The 21,055-nt window shown below is 50.0% G+C and overlaps 1 protein-coding gene across 2 annotated transcripts in view; it reads right to left on the reverse strand.

Annotated features, from left to right (window-relative positions):
* Nucleotides 1-10,702, reverse strand: part of LOC133361153 (uncharacterized) — a 30,821-nt gene extending 20,119 nt beyond the window's left edge. The window contains exons 1-4 of one of the 2 annotated variants that reach the window (XM_061580020.1): nt 10,109-10,702; nt 6,075-6,214; nt 5,589-5,665; nt 3,561-3,704 (exon numbers count right to left, since the gene is read on the reverse strand). In XM_061580020.1, coding sequence (XP_061436004.1) covers nt 3,561-3,704; nt 5,589-5,665; nt 6,075-6,214; nt 10,109-10,228 — 481 coding nt within the window. In that variant the 5' untranslated portion in view covers nt 10,229-10,702. The remainder of the gene's footprint in view (nt 1-3,560; nt 3,705-5,588; nt 5,666-6,074; nt 6,215-10,108) is intronic. The other variant, XM_061580018.1, reaches the window with a different exon arrangement.
* Between the last annotated feature and the right edge of the window lie 10,353 nt (nt 10,703-21,055).

Raw genomic sequence — 21,055 nt, forward strand, 5'->3', positions numbered from 1 at the left:
TTACCAGGCACGCTGAGGAGAGTCCCAATGTGGTTTCAAACCAGGGCGGTCCTCCACGGATGCCTTATTCTCTGTCAGTCTGCTACAGCACAGGTGTAGGGAATTCCAACGACACCTACATCTCTGCTTTATTGACCTGGTCAAGGCCTATGGCACAATCAGTAGGCCTGGGCTCTGGGCAGTTCTTCGTGCTTTCGGAATCCATGACTTGGAGCCATTCCAAGTTCACCTTGGCTCCCACATTATAAAGCATCATCTTTGACCACATATTTCGAGAAGCTTTCCATGGCTGTACCGGAGGAGTTTTCATCTAGAACAGATACAATGGGAGGCTGATCGATGCCCCAGTGCGGTCGAGGGATGGCTCCCTATTGGTCAACCACGTTATGTATGCTGATGATCTGGTGATTGCTGCTCACTCAGAGGAGGAGTTGGAGGCGCTGCTGCTGAACCTGGAGTGTGCCACTCATAGGTGGGGCCTTACCATCAGCCCCACCAAAACTAAACACCTGGCTGGGTATGTTGTACCATCGGACACTCCACCCCCTCGGCTCCCCATTTGTGATGGAGCAGTTGTGGAGAGAGTGGAGTTTCCCATATATGAGCAGTGTGCTTATGACCAGCTCTGATGTGACAGCAGAAGTCTCACTCTGAATCAGTCGGGCGGCATTATCTTTTCATCGGCTGCACAATGCTGTGTGGAAGCTACCTGGTCTATCGCTCTGCACAAAGCTTCGGGTCTTCTCGGCCACAGTCATGCCCTCCCTTCTCTATCCTTGTGAAACGTGGACCACTATAATGGAACATCTGAGCCGGTTAGATACATTCAGGCTGGGATGCCTACGATCTATCCTGGGTTTAACCTGGCTGGATTGTGTCTGGACACATTCCCATCGGTGAGCTCCTCCAGCAGGCAAGGCTGCATTGGCTGGGTCATGTAGCCCACATGCCCAAGCTGCTTCTGTTTGGCCATATAGAGGGCGCTAAATAGGCACGACATTGGCTGGAGAAGAGATGGACTGATGCGTTACGGGAGGATGTGGAGCTGAGTGAACTTGCTGACGACTGATACAAGCAGTTTCAGGATCGACCTCTATGGAGGAGGCTCGTGAAGGACGCTACTGGGCAATTGAAGCCAGTCGTCCTCCAGCAACAACGGAGGACAGAAGAGCGACCATTACAACAATGCAGCAAGTTGGCACAGAAGAGGTACAGCTGGTGTGGATCTACCTGTCATCTCAGTCAGCCAACCCATGGCACCTGGGTCCTTCACGAAACCTCCTGTCAGCGAGCCTTCAACACCTCACGTGGCCTCAAAGTGCACCTAGCCTGGCACAGGCGCCATGGTGACGTCACCGTCACTTAGTGGCGAATGGCGGGCATTGGATTGAGTGAATGAGTGGGTGAGTGGGTAGGTGAATGAGTGGGTGAGTGAGTGCGCGAGTGAGTGGGTGAGTGCGCGGGTGAGTGGGTAAGTGAGTGGGTTAGTGAGTGGGTTAGTGAGTGCGTAGATTATTGGGTGAGTGAGCGGGTGAGCGAGTGAGTGAGCGGGCGAGTGAGCGGGCAAGGGAGTGGGTGAGTGCGCGGGTGGGTGCGCGGATGGGTGAGTGAGCGAGTGGGTGAGTGAGTGGGTGAGTGAGTGGATGAGTGAGTGGGTGGGTGAGTGAGCAAGCGGGCGAGCGAGTGAGTAAATTGGCCTTTACCTACTGATTAGTCCTGGTCATAAACTACTGTTGTTATTGTTGACATTGTTATTTTTATTATTGCTGTTGATAATGTTTGTTATTGTTATCATTGTTATTGCTATTATTATTATTAATGTTATCATTGTTACTATTATCATTGTTGTTATTTATATTATTGTTGCCATTGTTGTCATTGCTGTTATTATTGTTACTGTGGCGTGGTGTGTGAGGCATGTCGATGCAGCTGTGGGGGAAACTGAATCTTGTGGCCTGGGATGCCGCCCGCTTGAGTGACACCGAGGAGGGGGAGAGATCCAGGGGCAGTGTAGAGGGAGGTGGCCTATTGTAATTGGCCAGGTGTTTGACCAATCCGGGGAGAGCCCAGACTATAAGAGGAGGCGGCTAGACTCTGAGCGGTTCGGTTGGGACTCTGTGGAACAGCACCACCGTCAGGGTGGGCTACTACCACCTGCAATCAGCAAACGAGGGCAGCGCGGGAAAGCTTCACTCGGCTGTAGTGGGGAGCCAAGCCATGGGGTAGGGCTTGCCGAGCAGTGGCGTGAACAAGACCAGCAGCATTGGGGAGCAAGACCCCAACAGCCTGACATTGAATGTCTGGCATTGGGAGTGTGTAGTCTTTGGCTCCTTGGCTGTGTCTGAGTGTGCGCATGCATATGACTGCTCGATGGAACGTGGAGTGTGGTGGTGATGGTGGAATTTTGTAAAAGATGCTCCCTTCTCATGGAGGTGAGGACGGCTACGACTGAAGTTCATAAGGAGAGGGCACTTGATGGCGTGTCCAGGGCCAGGCTCTGTCAGAGTGCTGGATGTTGGAACACGAGCTCGTACTCCACCAGAACACTGTGAGACCAAGCTGTCCCAGTGTTAGGGTGTACAACCCTCTACATTGTGTTGGCGTGAGTCTCGGGGGGACGCGCTCGCAGTAGGTGTGATTGGGTGCGTGTGGGTGTTTTGTTAAGGGGCCGTCCATAAATGACGTGACGCGATTTTGGACGATTTTTGACCCCCCCCCCACTTCCTCACACGGCGTCACAAAAGTCAGACCCCCCCCCTTAAATATGACGTCACAAAGCCACCCCCCCCCCCAAAAAAAACATGCTTCAAATCGCTTTAAACTATTGTCATTGTAGTGCATATTTAATGTTGTAGGATAAAACATTTATTAAAAGTAAATTGAAGTAAGTAGAACGTGTCGTCTGTTTTTATTTAAAGTTGCGCATTTTGATGTGACGTCACATTTCTCAAACCCCCCCCCCCCCTCCTTGTCACACATCGTCACAAATGTCTGACTTCCCCCCCCTAAGTGCGTGACGTCATTTATGGACGGCCCCTTAGGGCACAAGTGTCCTTGTTTTGTGGATGACGTGACAGTTATTGTTGTCGTTATTGTTGTTGTCGTTGCTGTTATTGCCGTCATTGTTACTACTGTACTGGTAGGAACCTCCTGGTGACACCAGCCCACAGGGGATTATTGTGTCCGTCGTGCAGGGAGGGGCTGGGTTGGGAGGGAGGGGCTGGGTGGGGATGGGAGGGTGGGGAGGGGCTGGGTGCGGCTGGGTGGGGAGGGGAGGGTGGGGAGGGGCTGGGTGGGGAGGGTGGGGAGGAGTTGAGTGGGGAGGGAGGGGCTGGGTGGGGGGTGGAACGGGTGGGGCTGGGTGGGGAGGGGCTGGTCACCCCGTGGTGCCCTTATAAAACTCAACGTTTAACCTACTCACGCCGGATTGTGCCCGCCCTCACAGTCGGGCATATTTGCGGAAGACACCACGCCGCCGTTGACCCTGGCCATTGACCGAGCAACCCAACGTTCCTACCAGCTCCCTACGCAGGAATGTGTTTGTTGTGGTGGGTGCCCACCCAGCAGGTAGAGGATGCTCTCCCGTGTGCCGTTGCGGTATCCGTACTGCTGCATCACCGAGTAGCTCTCGTACTTGATCTTCAGGAACCTGTAGGTGGCGTTCGTGTCGCCCACGAAGTCTGAGAAGGGCTGGCTGCTGTTGTCTGGGCAACGAAACAAAACAGAAATCGTGGCTTGTCAATAACAACAATAACAACAACAACATTAATAATTTATATTTTACATTTTTGTAAGGTGCCCGTGGGATCCCGAATGTGTTGCAAGCGAGGATCGGAAACCGATTTCCGGCCTCGTGCGATGACGTTCGGTGGAGACTGTGACGTCACGCAATGCAATGACGTCACACAAAGTATGGATTCCCCGTGTAGCCTTTAACAGACCTTTGGGGCAAGTGCTGTTAGCGAGCACCTGTGAAAGTCGGCACAGCACGCGAGAGGCTGGGTGGCCAGCACCACGCCCGGCGGCCTTTGTCTCCCCTCAGTGGTTATAGTGACTACACACCACACCAGGTACTCATTTGAGGCTGAGTCGATCTAGGGGAGGCCTAGAACCAGTTCAGATATTTGTCACTGGCGTTGGCTGTGAGCAGGAATCTACTTTGGGTCGCCTCGTTCGTAGCGCAGCGGGATAAAGTCTACACTACCACTCCCCATTAACGACGCAATGACGTAACACACATGCCCATGCCACGTGACGTAGTGCGTGTGTGTGGGGAGATCGGTGGCGCAGCGGTTAGCACTACGCTGTGCTACAAACCGGGCAAATCTGAGTTCGATTCCTGCTCACGGGCAACATCAGTGACGATTATCTAAACCGATGGTCTCCCCTAGGTCAACTCAGCCTCAAATTAGTACCTGGTGCGGTATGTAAGCATTGCCACTGGGGAGGCAAAGGCGATCGTGCTTGCTGCTGGCCACCCTCCCCCTTGTGTGATGTGCCGGCTGTCATAGGTGCTCTCTAACAGTACTCGCCCCTGCCGCGTGTGTGTTAAACTTGTGCGGTGCCAAGTGTGTAGTGTAGTATGTATTTGAAACTTATTTGTCACCGTACGTAGCCAATTGCGCTAATCCGAGGTGTCGGGGAGGAGAAGTACAACAAACTAAACAAAACAGTTCTAAAGAAACGCGTTTTCAAGTTAGTATCATAGTGTCGTGTGTGTATTGTATAGCGAGTATAGTGTCGAGTGCAGTATGTATGTTGAACTTCTTTTGCACCGTACATAGCCAACCGTGCTAATCGGAGGTGCCGGGGGGAAGGACAACAAACTAAACACAACAAACAGTTTTAAAGAAACGAGTTTGTAAATCTAAATATTGGATGGGGAAGAGCGTTCCAGACAGCCGCAGACAGAGCGCATCTGAAAGTGCCGCGCGATAATGATTGGACCACCGTCCGTGTCCGACGGTTAGCCAAAAGCTGGCGCTGCTGCTGCGAGGATGATGAGCGGAGTTTGCGCGATGATGGTTTATTGCTCTATCATGGGACCTTTTTTGCCAGAATCAAAGTATGATCAATAAAAAGAGGTTTTTACCCTTTCTGGCAAAAAAACAGGTGTTAAGAGTGTTTATTTTGCATGTTCACCACAAGCACGTGTGGTTAATGTAGACTTGATTCCTTGGAAAAGTTTTTTATTTGGTGTTTGAACATCTTAACACCACTCCTGTTTAATTGCCAGAAAGGGTAAAACCTATTTTCATTTTTCATACTTTGATACCGGCAAAAAGGTATCCCATGACATAGCTGCTCACCCCGAGCAATACAATGCTCTGATACGTGCATTGTCTTTGTACTGTTCGCCTTCTGCCATTCTCTGGTTTATTGCTCTCCTTGACGAGATCGGCAGCGAGGTCATCGTGCGTGGTTCATTGGGTCGATGATGTTCGATGTGCAATTGGGAGTCGGGTCGCCACTGGCTCTTGGGTGGTGCGGTAGCGGCAATCGACTGCATCATCACTCCCCCGACAAAAAGACCACACACACAAAGAGAGAGGGAGACAGAGTGAGTAGTACACACGAGGTGGTCGTACCGGGCACGAAAGGAATCAGGATCTTCTCCTTTGCGAACAGGTTGAAGTGCTTTGTTTCACGAATGCACATTCCCATCCTGAGCGGGATCGACATCAGGCACAGCACAGGTCATCAGGTTACCGCGCTCACTCAATTTATTCGTAGCAATGCCGGAACCCAACAACGCTCATGTATTTCGCGACATTTCCTCTTTGAGGGAAATCATCAACTAAGCAATGTGCCTACGCTGCTGTGTGTTCACAGGCGCAGTCTGCAGCGGTGCGTTTCAAAGTAGGGAGCGTGGTGATTGCTGTGTGGTCTAACCGAGGGGCACCCCCAGTAGTAGCTGTCCCTGTGCATCAAACTGCCAGTAGCGGGTGGCGATGTTGCCATGCGTTTCCCAATTGAGTCGTGTAATTTGGAAGGAAAAAAGACTGATGTATCTGGGAACAGCTGCTACGGGGAGGCTAGATTGGAGGAGAGGGGGGAGATGGGGGGCGACTCACATGAAGGAGGCTCCGTGGATGACCACCGTGCCGTTGGCACCCTCCTCCACGTGGTACACGCTGCTGTTCACTTTGTGCATCAGCGCCAGCAGCTCGCTGTTGTCGGATGCAACGGCCACGCCGTACCACGTGCCCAGGAACTGGCAAGCAACAGAAGGGCGGTTGATGTGTCACCAGGTGAGGCTCACCTACACAGTGGCTCGGAGATGTTCACTGCCTCGCCTGGTGTACAGAAGGTCGTGGGTTCAATCCTGACCCTGACAATGCCTTGCTGTATATTTGGAGTGTGTGGTGTCTCCCCGTGGCCGTGTGGATTTTTTTAGCTGGGTCCTCTGGGTTTTTCCCTTGACATTTAGATTCGACTTCACGCGTTTAAAGTGTTTGGCAGCCGCTATAAATTTCCACGAAATAAGCCACTTCGCTGAGATATCGTTTGTGATAGCCACGTCGCTTCTGAAAAATAGCTACATAGCTCAGTGGGGCCTTAAGTGGTAACAATAAAAGTAATATTTACAATTTTTAAAACACGCTTTTATTAAATGTATCGTACTAGTAATGGCAGAACTCCACGCAGAACCGGCCCTAGACCTTTAGGGGCCCTAAGCAAAATTTGGTTGGAGGCCCCTTTGATGTATGATTTTTTTCACCCACTAGCTCGCAGTGACTCTAGGGGGCCCTCTGCTGGCCACGGGGCCCTTTGCAATTGCCGCTGCGCTACGAACGAGGCTGGGCCGGCTCTGACTCCACGACTCCATGAAGTGGCCCCGAGGCTTGCCATAACGTAAGGGACCGTGGTGATTTACAGCTAACGTGAGTTGAGCATGGAGAATTAGACCCAAGGCGAAACATAACATATAAAAAAAGATTGTTTAAAAATATATATTTTTAATTTGAATGATAGAATATAGTATTGTCACCAGTATGACATAAGTATACCAAGTTTGCAGTCGATACGACATTGGGAAGTGGGTTGAAATTGATGATTTGAGGATACGACAACAGACAGAGTGAGTTTATCAAAAGCGTGTAAAAGAATGTTTTAAAATACAGTAAAAACCTTGGATTGCGAGTAACCTGGTCTACGAGTGTTTTGCAAGACGAGCAATTTTTTTTATAAATATCAATTTGATAAACGAGCGAGGTCTTGCAATACGAGCAGGACATATCCGCTTTGTCTGCCGAGCATCACGTGATCACAACTGATATACGAGTGCTTTGGATTACAAACACGTTTCCGGAACAAATTAAGCTCGCAATCCAAGGTTTTACTGTATATGTTTTAGATTTTTTATGATATAATATAATCTTGTCATCAGTATGACATAAGTAAACCAAGTTTGCAGTCGATAGCACATTGGGAAGTGGGTAAAAATTGAGTTACAAGATTTTTTGGGGGATACGACAACAGACAGAGTGAGTTTATCAAAGCGTATAAAATAATAAAATTTAATAAATAGAACAGTGCGTAATAGTGTATCACAGCGGTGTGCGTGGTGTTAACAATGAAGTACAGGCATAGCCGGTTTAGGCCTAAGGATGTGTTCCTGAAAACGATAACGTGAATGGAAAGTAACTTACATCGAAACAAAGAGATTCAGTGGTGGATGGTGACGTGGTACAGAACCTGCTACTAGTAGTAGCAGTGCCGGATTATCCTAGTAGCAGAAGTAGCTACATATGCTACGGGCCCCGCACTTTCAAGGGCCCCACACGAAATGCTTTCAAGCTATCAATTTCGGTTCAGTGATTCTGCACTTGCTCGATTACTATAGCACTATACTGCCTTCAACTTTTATGAACGACTCGGTGTTTAAGGTTAGCGATTTGTCGTATTATCTGGCTGTTTAGCAAAGGAAAAAAAATACTTTACGATGCAAGAAAAAAACGTGTGCTTTCATATTTATGGATTTTTTAAGCCCCCTTGATAACATATGCTACAGGCCCTGCAATAGCTTCATCCAGCACTGAGTATAAGTAGAACCTACTCCTACAGACGGGATAGTGGATCGTAACATGGTACAGAACCTACTGCTACTGCTACCAACTAAGTAGTCTAGAGATAGGATGGTGGATTGTAACATGGTACAGAACCTCCTACTACTAGTACCACCACTAAGTAGTCTAGAGATAGAATGGTGGATTGTAACATGGTACAGAACCGACTACTACTAGTACCACTAAGTAGTCTAGAGATAGGATGGTGGATTGTAACATGATACAGGACCTACTACTACAGTACCACTAAGTAGTCTAGAAATAGGATGGTGGATTGTAACATGGTACAGAACCGACTACTACTACTAGTACCACTAAGTAGTCTAGAGATAGAATGGTGGATTGTAACATGGTACAGAACCTACTACTACTAGTACTATTAGGGATGGGATGGCGAATAGTAACGTGGCCCAGCACCTACTACTACTAGTAGATACTACTACTAGTAGATACTAGTAGTAGTAGATAGATACTACTATTAGTAGTAGATACTTTCTACTACTAGGAGATAGTAGTAGATACTACTAGTAGTACTACTAGTGGTAGTAGTACTACTAGTAATAAATGTTTTCTCCTACAACATCAGAGTGCAGCGCCACATTAAATAAGCACTACAATGACAGTAGTTTAAAGCGATTTGAAGCATGTTTTATTTTCAAAATGTAAATATGGTTTTGGGGGGGGGGGGGGGGCAGAGCTTTGTGACGTCATATTTGAAGGGGGGTCTGACTTTTTGTGACGCCGTTTGACGGGGGGGGGGGGATCAAAAATCGTCAAAAATCGCGTGACGTCATTTATGGACGGCCCCTTGGGCTGCAGTAGGTCGTGTGGAGAGTTTACATCGGGGTGTTCCTGTATACGTTTGATTTTCATCAATACATTTAACTGACCTGTTCAGTATATCATCAGTTCTCTAAACCATATTAGATATCTAATTGTATATAGTGCCGACATTTGACGGTATATTGATCAAAAGAAAACACGTGTAAATAAATCAAGCAACAAATCTCATTTTTTCCATATTGTTGATAATCTCTGGCGAGTTGCTAAAGGTGCATTATGCATCATGGAGGAGTTTACTTTGTTGTAGATTAGGTCGCTTAAATATAAATGCGTCGTTTTACTCTTTGGTTCTTTCGGTAAAGCCAAAGAACCAAAGAGTATGGATTCCTGCAGCCACGAAAGCTTGAAATCAATATTTCGTCGTTATATTTACGCCATTTAATCCCCCTCCTCACCCACCTTTATTCTGGTTAATATTGGTCACGACAGCACAACTACCCCTACCACCACCACCACCAGCGCGTGTGAAGCTGCATTACGCACGAAGGGCACAGAGGGGAGTGACTGTCTGGCCAGGGCCGAGTGCTTTGTTAAGCCCGGCTGACGCGGACCGCTACCCGACCGGCCGGGTCGGACAGGAGGTCGATTGGGCAGCTTTGGCGAGGGCGTTTGGAGGCGCGGAGGGAGGGAGGGGAGGGAGGTTGCGAGCGGCCGCAGAACTCGCGCGGGTGGCTGGGGAACAGAGACTCGAGAGAAACCGGCATGCTGGCGAAGACGGTGGCGGCGGTGGTGGTGATGCGCTGATGATGATGATGCACTGATGATGATGATGCACTGATGATTATGGCGACGATGATAATGGCAATGATGCACTGATGATGATGATGGCGATGATGCACTGATGATGGCGGCGATGCACTGATGATGGCGGCGATGCACTGATGATGATGATGACGATGATGCACTGATGATGATGGCGATGATGATAATGATGATGGCGATGATGATAATGATGATGGCGACGACGATTGATGTTGATGCACTGATGATGATGGCGATGATGATAATGATGGGAATGATGATTGATGCACTGATGATAATGCTGATTGGAATGACGATTGATGTTGATGCACTGGTGATGATGGCGATGGTTATGATGGTGATGTTGATAATGGCAATGATGATATTGATATTGATTGTTTGAAGTGATGATGATGATGACAACGACGACGTTTGCGAGAGGTGACTGCACCAACCTTCGGCACCTGCAGCTCATCCGCGTCCCCATGGGACCCCTTCGTGGACGCGGCTTCGCCCACGAGGCAGCCGACGAGCACGCACGTGACCACTGTGACGAGGGTCGATTGTCCTGGCATGGCGCACGCAGCTTGAGCTTCTTTCGCACCGTACGTAGCCAACCGCGCTAATCGAAGGTGCGGTGTTGAGTCTATGGGTAGTGTTGAGTCTATGGGCAGTGTTGAGTCTCTGGGTAGTGTTGAGTCTATGGGCAGTGTTGAGTCTCTGGGTAGTTTGTGTGTGTGTGTTGAACCTCTTTTGCACCGTAAGATGCCAACCGTGCCAATGAGGTTGCCTGTAGGGAGGGGGGGGGGAGAGGGGGGAATGACAAACACACGAAAAACACAGAGACACGAAAAAAAGCAGTTTCTCAAGAAAAGTGACGACTCCAACAGCGCGCAACTCGCAGTGGCTTCCTAACTATCGGCGCAGGGGGAAGAGAGCGTTCCAGACGGCCGCTGAAGCGTATCTGAGAGCGAGCGATCCGGCAAACCACGTCTGTCGTGGGTGCGAATCTCTGTAGACTGCGACAGCAGCAGCATAAGCGCTAGGGCATGGACCGCGCTCACCCCCTGTAAGCTGATAAGCAGGGCTGATAGCAGCAGCAGCATTATCAGCGCTGACCCCGCAGCCTCTGTTTGCACGGCCCTGGTGGGGTGGGTGGTGGACAGAGAAATCCGAGGCATTGCACAACCACCGTGTTTGTTGAAAATAGTGGCTCTGTGGTGTATAGTGTAGTATATGGTGTATAGTGTAGTGTATTGTAGTGTATAGTGTAGTATATAGTGTAGTGTATTGTAGTATATAGTGTAATATAGTGTAGTGTATTGTAGTGTATGTTGTAGTGTATAGTAGTGTCGTGCGTAGCGTATAGTATCGTGTATATTGTAGTGTAGTGTATAGTGTAGTCCAGTGGTTCTTATCCTTTACTGCAGCCTTGCAACCCGTTTGGTTCTCGACCGCTAGACAACAATGCACAGTGATAATAAACACATCGGGTTTGATGAAACAAAGTAAGTTATCCTCACGTATCCGTGCTTAATTTGTGTTTTCGATTATTTACCTTTAAAAAAAAATCTGGCCATGTGTCGCACCCCCAGGGGGTGCGTGATGTGCCCAGGGTAAGAACCATTGGGCTTAAACGTTTTCACCCTGTCATGGGACCTCCTTTGCCAGTACCAAAATGAGAATAGGGTTTCCCCTTTTTTCTGGCAACAAAACAGCTGTGTTAAGATGTTAACTGAAACCTTTTTCAAGGAATCATGTCTGCATTAACCACAATTCTTGTGAGCAGAATGCAAACCGTACCGTGTGTTTAGAAAGCTGCGGCAATAATCAATGGGGGGAGGGGTAGTGGTGGGGGAGGAAAGCTGCAGCACTTTGGGAAAAAATTAACAACGCTGACGGGATCTCTTCGGGACAGTCACGACGAGGATTTGTTATTGGGGCGCCACGGTGGTGAGGAGATGTTAACTACCTCGCCTAGTATGCTGTATATTTGGAGTTTGTGTCTCTTTCTCTCTCCCTGTGATCGCGTGCATATTTCTCTGGGCCCTCCGGTTTTTCCTTAGACATTTAGAAACATGCGTTTAGAGTATTTGGCTGGAATACATTTTCACGTGATAAGCCACTTGGTCGAGCTCTCATTTGTGATTGCCAGGTCGCTTCTGAAAAAAAGATATACAGCTCAGAGGGGCTTACCTGCTAAAATAAAAATGGTTTATAGTTTTAGTTTAGTTTAACCCAGATGACCCCCTGGTTCAAGAGATTACACGAATAACTGTCCCATTGGTGACGAGGCAGTTGTGGAGAGAGTGGAAATGTTTTCATACCTGTGCTTATGACCAGCTCTGGTTTGACAGAAGAGGTCTCGCTCCGAATAAGTTGAACGGCATTATCTTTTCATCAGCTGTGTGGTAGCAACCTGGTCTGTTGCTCAATACGAAGCTTCAGGTCTTCTTGGAACGACCATGCGCTTCCTTCACTATGTTTGAAAATGTGATCCTCCCTATTAGAACATATTCGCCGGCTAGAAACATTTACGCTGGCCTGACGACGATCCATCATAGGTTAACGAGGCTGGATTGTGAGAGGAGCTCACAAATCCTTGAAAGATCTGGACACAGTCCCATCATTGAGGCAAGACTGGCTGCGTTGGCTGGGTCATGTAACCCGCATGTCCAACCACTGCATGCCCAAGCGGTTTCTGTTTGGCCGGATAGAGGGGGCTAAACGGGCGCGGCACGGGCCGGAGAAGAGATATTGTACAGAAGAATATGGACCTGAGTGGACTTGCCGAAGACTGGTTCCCGCGGTGTCAAGATCGTCCTCTGTGGAGGAGGCTCGTGAAGGACGCTGCTGCTGCGCTGTTGGAGCCAGTCGCACTCCAACAACAGCGGAGCGCACAGGAGCGACGCTCACAACAACGAGCGGAGCGCCGGGCGGCTACAACGCAGAGAGTTGGCACAGTACAGGGCACAGGTGGTGCATCTACCAGTCATCTCAGTCGGTCAACCCATGGCACCTGCTGGGTCTGTCCCGTGGCCTGCTGCCAGCGAGCTTTCAACACTTAACGTGGCCTCAAAGTGCACCTGCCCTGGCACAGGCGCCGTGGAGACGTCACCGTCACTTAGTGGCGAATGTCAAGTTGGGTGGGTGCCCAGCACCACGCCCAGCCTCCTACAGTCTGTTCAGCCTATAAGGGGGATCTTTGTCTTTGTATGCGTAGTGACTGTGAATGTCACTGTGTGGTGCCGGGCCTACGAAGCCACGGCAGATAGATAATGTGTTGTCATTATGGGAAGCCCGCTTACTGGGCGTAGTACCAGCCATAGCGGGGCTTGGGTGAGCACTGGTCAGCGCGGAGGCACCACGTACATTGAATTTATTTTATTTTATACCTATGTGACTTTACCGAAAGGAGCAAAGAGTATGGATCCCTGCAGTCACAAAAACTTCAAATCTACACGTACAGTGTGCAGTGCGGGCTCCCAGTGAGGGAGTCAGAGGGAGCGTCAACCAGCCAGGGTTACGTTGGGGCATGATACGCTGGTTGACCTGCCGAAACGTGACCGGATGAGATTAGAGGGGGGGCACCGGTGGACAGGGGCCGCTGGGCGGTCACGTGGTATAAAATAGCTCTCGGGAGCCTTTGGGAAAGAGCTCGAGAGATGTAGAAGGTGGGCGGGGCGAGGAGCGGAGCCAGCCCCAGCCCAGGCCGATATAACGGGGGCCCGTTGAGGGGCTCGGGGTTCTTTGGGTTACTGGTGAAGAAGATCCACGTTGGGTAAAAGAAGCCTCTAGCCACACGGTCCGGGAACCAGCTTGTGGTCCGGGTCGGGATAGCGAACCGTGTCTAGTTCTGCCGTAGCGTGGCTAGATGGGCATTCAACACCGAAGTGTAGGTTGTGTTGTGTCATGTTGAGTTGGTGAAATAAAGTGTTGCTCCCAAAACAACGTCTGCGACTCAGTTGGACTCACTACATATGAATCTCTGTGTGACAGTAAAGCAAACAGTACACACAGTACACACGGTACACACGGTAGCTGGTATGCAGGAGGTCGTGGGTTTCGACCCTGACGCCTTGTGTATATTTACAGTTTGCGTCTCTCTCTCCCCGTGGTCGTGTAGAATTTTTTCTCTGGGTCCTTTTTCCCTCCACAATTTAGAATTGACATCACGCGTTTCGAGCATTTGGCTGCCGCTGTAAATTTACACGTGATTTATTTAGCGAATGCATTTTGCACCTGACCGTCATACAGTTAGAGCACCAGATACACAAGAAAAAGAAATACGTTTGTCAATGTTATAATGGGACTCCTCTACTTACGAACAAGTTATGTTCCAGAAGTCTGTTCGTAAGTCGATTTCTGCGTAAATCCAACTTTACTCGTGTTGTATAATCTCCTGTAGATGTAATGCTACTGGTTCTTCATGTTCTGCAGATGTAGATGATATCACTGCCATCTATTGCGCTGCAGTTGAACTTACGACTCTCGGTCCGAACAGGCAACTGGACATATGAACAGGTTTGTTCGTATCTCTGAAAGTTCGTAAGTCGAATATCCGTAAGTAGAGGAATTCCTGTATATATGTTATGAGTGCACATAAGCTCCACGTAGCTACATAGAGCCATGTATGACAGCTTCCTCCTCCACCTCCCAGCACGTGCAGGGCAACCACCAGTACCGCCCAGCACAGCCCTAACAGACTTCACAGCCGATGTTTGTGTGGCCAAGGCGGTCTCCTGCTGGCCCCGCATTCACACAGGCGGGGGCTGCCACTTAGCAGTATTACGATGGCCACATCGATGTTTGGAAGCAAAGACAAAGATCCCCCATGTAGCCTTAACAGACTGTTGGGGCAATTGCTGTTAGCGAGCACCTATGAAGGCCAGCATGGCACACGAGGGGGTGGGTGGCTAACACCACGACCGGCCGCCTTTGTCTCCCCAGTGACAATGTTGACCTGAGTCGACCTAGGGGAGGCCCAGTTTAGATAATCGTCACTGGTGTTAATCGTGAGCAGGAATCGAACTCGGGTCGCCGGGTTCGTAGCGCAGTGTAGCGCTAACCGCTACCATACTGCTCCCCACTATTGCTACCCACGGGTACACACACAGACCCTGGCCCTGATCAGACACCGGTTCATGCGGTTCAACTGAACCTAAGTGATCACCTTGGGGAGATCGAAGCCAGTGCAATGTGGACAGATGGATCCCCGATGAAGCCCTTGTTGGGCAACACATCCACGCATCTCCATTTATTGTACCCAGGGAGTGCGGGTAATCCCGCATACTCGGGAGTATGCGGGCTGTGGTAATGCCCCCCACACTGGGTTGTTTGGGCTTCAGATGCGCACGAATTGAAGGCTTGAAGGTATCGATATGAAGGGGTAACTCTGGTTCTGCGTGTTACCTTCCACGTGATGATGATAAAGCCACTTCTTTGAGTTGCTATCATTTGTGATAGCCAGGTCGCTTCTGAAAAAGAGAGCTATATAGATCAGTGGGCCTTACCTGGTAAAATAAAATAGTTTAACTGAGTCTATGACAGTACGCACACGAAGGCAGGGTGGAGGGAATTTGGGGGGCGGTGCCACCCGAGGCATTGCCTGCGCAACGAGCGCCAGCCCGGAGTAGTCCCCACCTCAGGCAGTCCCTCGTGCGCCATCATCGCTCGACTTTCTGCCATCGTCACTAGAAGCTGCTCGCAACTCCTCCGAGGGCGTGTCATGCAGCCCTCTGCCACGCCGCTGGGCTTGGCCGCTGGCCTGGTGGGGCCACCAGCGGCCAGTCTCGCTATCTCCCTCTGTGTCCTCCTCCCCGAGCGGGCAGCAGCTGCCAATTTATAAGGTCGGGGGCCGACGGGCAGTGGCTCGCTCCCCAGACTCAAAGTCCAAATCCCAGGAGGAGCGGCGGGCCTGGGGGCAGAGGGGCAGCCCCGAGCCGCACTTGGGGAAGCCCCCTGAGGGGACCTACTCTTCCCCCTCCGAATGCATCGGCGGATGCCACAGGCTCATGATTCCACAACTTGGCTGGGAAACCACTCCGCACCTCGCAACCTCACACCGGGGTTTATATTCCACCCCGCTTCGTTGAGTAGGAAGCGCCCTGTCCAACCATCACTTTGGGTGGTGTGTGCCTCTACGCATGTATATTTACCTATTTTGTAACCAGCCACTGGCTTCGTTTCCTGCCAGCGAACCTCAGATGCTTCACGTGCCCTCAAGGTGCACGCGGCCTGGCACACGCATCCAGGTCCCCGTCACTTTGTGGTGAACGGCCGCTGTGGTTGTTATCTTATATATATGTCTATATTATTATCCGCGGGTGGGTATGTATATGTAGTGACTCAACTCGGAGACAGTAAGACTTGGAGGCACGTCTGCTATTTAACAAGCACCATCGGGATAACGCACACCCTACGTGGGTGCACACTATTATTATTAAGTCCGTCTATTGTCGGCGGCACTACTCAGTTAGAGCAGTTGGTAGGCTGTCTGACTAGCAGCGCCCCGGGATGGTGAAGACGGAGACGACGACGAGGAGATGGTGACGACGAGATGGTGACGACGATGGACTTGAGCAGCACGATGGGGATCCCACAGGGGCCCCTTTTACACTCTCAGCGTGGCCTCGCTCCACCCCGGCCACGCCCCCTTCCTGGAACCTACTAGCAGGTTCCCGGGCTTCCCGATGGATCCCTTCTGTGACCTTTCCCCGAGATGTCCCCCTCTCGTGTATATCGTGGCCTGCTGACTTGAGTACTGCCATACACCGCAGTTCCCCTTTTTCACCAGCAGCCAGCGCTAAGCCACTACATATACATGTGCATCTCTCTACAGGGGTGGTGAGAACACAACCTAAGGTCGGCCCCTCGTGCCACACCCACAACGAATCTGCACTTTTCCTGCCTTTTCGCGAGCTCTAGCGGCGCGGGGCCTGGTTATATAGAGCCGTGCCCAGTCTCACCTGATGGAGGGCATAACCACTTTGTTCACGATACATATAAGGTGGCGGTGGCCTCTCTGCACTTGGCGTAAGCGCGGTCTAAAGTAGGCCCCTCACGCCACACCCCCCCTCAATACCCCCTCCACCTGAGGTCACGTGGCCTTCCCACGGCTCAGGGAGATGGCTTCTCGGGGTGAAGACCCCCTCTGTGCATGCCTCGCTGGCGGCAGGGAAGGTTTTCTAAACTGGAGGCCTGCGGTTCGGGCCGAGCCCTCTCATAGAATTAGCTACCTGCCTAATCCACAGCCATCACCACACACCCACAATGTACCACCAACAATATAAAAGACCAAAAAGACACAGACTGTGTAACATTTTATCTCTGACCTCGGGGTTGGCTGGGCAGAGAGGAACTTTCGGAGGTGAACTGACCTGGTGTGCACGGCGTGGTGGCACTAGAACCCACGAAGGTGAGAGTTCCCGCTGAACTCTACACCTTCCCGTTTGTCCACACACACAAGCGTCCACTCATCTCCAGCCCGCTCTGCTCATGCCCTCTGTGCCTCGCTCCCTTCCTGATCTATGCCCACTCTGGGCCCTCGCTCTCTCATTCGCTACCGAGAGGGGACGGGTCGAATGGGATTCGCCAGTCCCGATCACTTGACCACGACTCTCCCATTCCACCCCTCCCACCCCTCCCCGCCTGACTCAACCGCCTGCTAACTTTCAACCAACTTTTGAATGACTCCCAGCGAGAAGCGGCGGTAGTCCCCACGGGCTTGGGCGCGGCTATTTCCACACTTCTGCTTGGGACCGCCATGTATTCGATCAATATTGAACCTCGCACATTAGGGAAACACAGTCAGGCCTACAGCTTGGAGTGACTTGGCCTAACAGCCTTTATCCGAGGTGTGGGAATGGCGGTCCTACCACTAACAGAGAGAGTGAGAAAGAGAGAGCGACTCATAAACAACATGTCTCCCACATTCCGCTTGCCCCTCCGTCGCCAACACAGGGACCCCTCGCCCGATGATTAATAGCTCCAGATACATAGTCCGTCTAATATAGTTCCTGACTGGATAACCGTGCCCTATTGGGATCATTTTCATTGTGGTCAAAATAAACATAAAATAAACTCATACAATTGGTAGGATGGTGAATGGTGTAAGTTTTATTTGTATGTTTTTGGGTGATTTATTTTCCGTTATTGTACTTTGCCCTTCTGTCGTGTTTCTGTATCGTTTATTTTGCTCATAAGATTCCTCCTCCAGTATGAATGAATATGCTGATTCTGACAACCCGAATAGTGAACACCCATAGTGTCATACCACAATCACGGCCCAGGAACTCAGATGAAATGTTGTTACGTACATTGAACTGAGTCTATGTACATATGTATTTTTAACGTATTTCGCACCGTACGTAGCCAACCGTGCTAATCAGAGGTGCAGTGGAAGGACAACAAACTACACATCAAAAGCAGTTCTAAAGAAATTAGTTTTTAATCTAAAAATGCACAGTTTCCAGCGGCTTCCTACTGTCGGAAGCAAAATGTTCCAGACAGCCACAGGAGCGCATCTAAAAGCACGTGAGGCAGTGACCATCTTTGCTCAATGGCTAGCCAAAAGCCGCCGCTGTAAGGATGACCGAAGTTCGCATGATGGTTTATGCTCCTTGATGAGATCAGCGAGGTATCATGGTTCATTTGTGGCAAGCACTTTGTGTGTAAAGAATACGACCTGATACGGACAGTCCTCGGGTTACGAATCTAATTCGTTCCTGAGACCCGTTCGTAAGTCGAACGGTTCGTAAGTCGGAACACAATATAGCAACTTTTTAAATGCCCATATGGTCAGTGCTATGTCATGTGTTACAGATCAACAAAAAGGGGAAGCATTGTTCAACTCATAATTAAAGAGAAATGTTGCACATTTGCATGTAACACTGTAACAATACTGTATAGTAATTATAACATTAAATAAAGTAACATAAATAGAAAAAAACGGTTCTATTTTCACTTACCTTGAGCCCTGATGCTAGCTTGTAGTCGGAAGGGGGGCAATGAGTCACCATAATAGCTCACACACACGGGGCGTGTGGCGCACGCTGCACACAGAAACACACACAGGGGAGCACGCACACAAAGACAAACACACACACACAGACATACGTACACAAAGACAAAAACACACATCACAATGACAACGATCCCCCGAATAGCCTGAAACTGTTGGGCCAAGCAATTATAAAGGCCGGTACAGCATGTGAGGGAGTGGGGGGTGGCCAACACCACGCCCGGCCGCCTTTGTCTCCTCAGTGCTGATGTTTACACACCGCATCAGGAACTGGTGTTGGCCGAGATCAAGAATCAAACTCGGTTCATCGCTTTCGTAGCACAACGCGCTAACTGCTACACTACCGCTCTCCACAAACTCACACTTTCTTACACACACATATGTACACGCGCATACACGCAAACACTTCCAGTGCGAAGCCGACTCATTATACCTCGCAGAGGATCGCTCCTCCGAACAAAATAGTTTCGCGGTTCAGTTTGCAATTACGAGTTCGCGTTTTAAGTTTTCATGGAAGCTGATTCAAAAGTACAGGTGTTCGTAAGTCGGGAGTTCGTAAGTCGAATATTGCCTTTAACATACCTCTCAATCCCTTATCATTGCCTACCATATTACAGAGAAATTCAGACCTTATTGGTCACCCCGTGTCCTTATAAATCTCAACGTTCATCCTACAAAGTCCCATCACAAAAAAGAAACACAAATATACAACAAAAAATGTGCCCGTATTGAAATGGCTGAACGGCGTATGGACCTGTAAACTCTATTTCCCTGTACAAGAATACGGACGGGTAAACCGTGTGGGTTGATGGCTTTGCTATAACGCATTCGTTCAGCAACCAGAAGCCAACGCAGCTCGGCGAGCGCCGGACGGACCACGGTCGGATTCGTGCGGTACCTGTCACGGCAACATAGACAGATACATCTTGTAGACGCTGCAGCTCGCTAATGGCCCAGGATTGTCCCAGACGAGGGAAGAGTTTCTGCTGCATCGGATCTCACAACTTCAAACCCCCTGCGATGACAACTGGAAGGAAAAGCAGGAGCGGCAGACACGGCCCATCACGGACTAAATCAATGACCCGGGGTCATTCATCCCACTCGGGAGCAGACAGTCTGCTATCTTCAGACCAACACGGATAAGACATTTATGGAGGGCAATCATTGTCGACGACGAGGGATTTTGCTGAATAAGAAGTGGACTCAGATTATACACTATGTGACACGATTTTTGTTCCTGGGTAGTAAGTGTTATTTTCTTATTGCTTATGCCTCAAAAGTATAGAAAATGGATATTATTCTCCACGTACTTTTCTTTTGTGACCAGGACTTTATGTGAAGGAATGACACAAATGCACACGTTTTCTCATTGAAAATAGGTAAATTTCAAAAGTGAGGGAAGCTTCGAGAGAAGGGGCTCCAAAGGTATAAAAGGGGAGGGCAAAAGGGGAGGGGACGAGCTTCAAGACCCAAGGAAGAAGCCGGGCCGACTGTGGTTGCTGTATCTAATTAATCCGAGTACAACGTGTGTCAGTGGCATTACACATTCACTCATACATGCATAGACACTCACTCATACAGTCATACATGCATACATAGACACTCACTCATACACCCATAAACTCATACATACACTCACTCATTGATACACTCACTCATACATATGCAGTGGCATAGCGCTGGCTGCTGGCAGAAAAGGGGATCTGCGGCATACGGCAGTCCTGATGTCAGCAGGCCAGGATATACACGAGAGGGGGATCTAGGGGAAAGGTCACAGTAGGGGCCCACCAGGAACTCGCTAGTAGGCTCCAGAAAGGGGGCGTGGCCAGGGCGGAGCGAGGCCATGTGACAGTATAAGAGGGGGCCCTTTGGGGAACCTCGGGACTGTTGTTGGAGTGGGATCCTCGTCGTGCTGCTCAAGTCCATCGTCGCCATTCTTCTCGTCGTCATCTCCATCTCGACCACCTTGGGGCGCCCCACTAGTCAGGCAACTCGCACACTGATAAACACTGACCGCAACTGCTGCAGATGCTCCTGAAACGTGTGCCCGAACACAATTACGTCGTCCAAGTATATGAGGCACGAGTCCCGTTGATGAACTGCCAAGACGAAGTCCATCAGCCGCTGAAACGTGGCCAGAGCCACGTGAAGACCCATCAGGAGGCGGTTAAATTGAAACAAACCTTATGGTATCTGGAACACGGTTTAAGCCTGGATCCTTCATCCAAGGGTTGCTGCCAAAACCCCGACAACAAGTCGAGGGTCGAGAAATACTGTGCACGCGACAAGGCGTCCAAGGAGTCATCCATCCGGGGGAGCGGGTACGCGTCCGCCACAGAAACTTTATTTAATTTATGGAAGTCGATGCAAAAACGCAGGC

The sequence above is a fragment of the Lethenteron reissneri genome, chromosome 71, assembly GCF_015708825.2.
Source record: "Lethenteron reissneri isolate LAM-NWPU_2019-01 chromosome 71, ASM1570882v1, whole genome shotgun sequence".
In the NCBI taxonomy this organism is placed as follows: Eukaryota; Metazoa; Chordata; class Hyperoartia; order Petromyzontiformes; family Petromyzontidae; genus Lethenteron; species Lethenteron reissneri.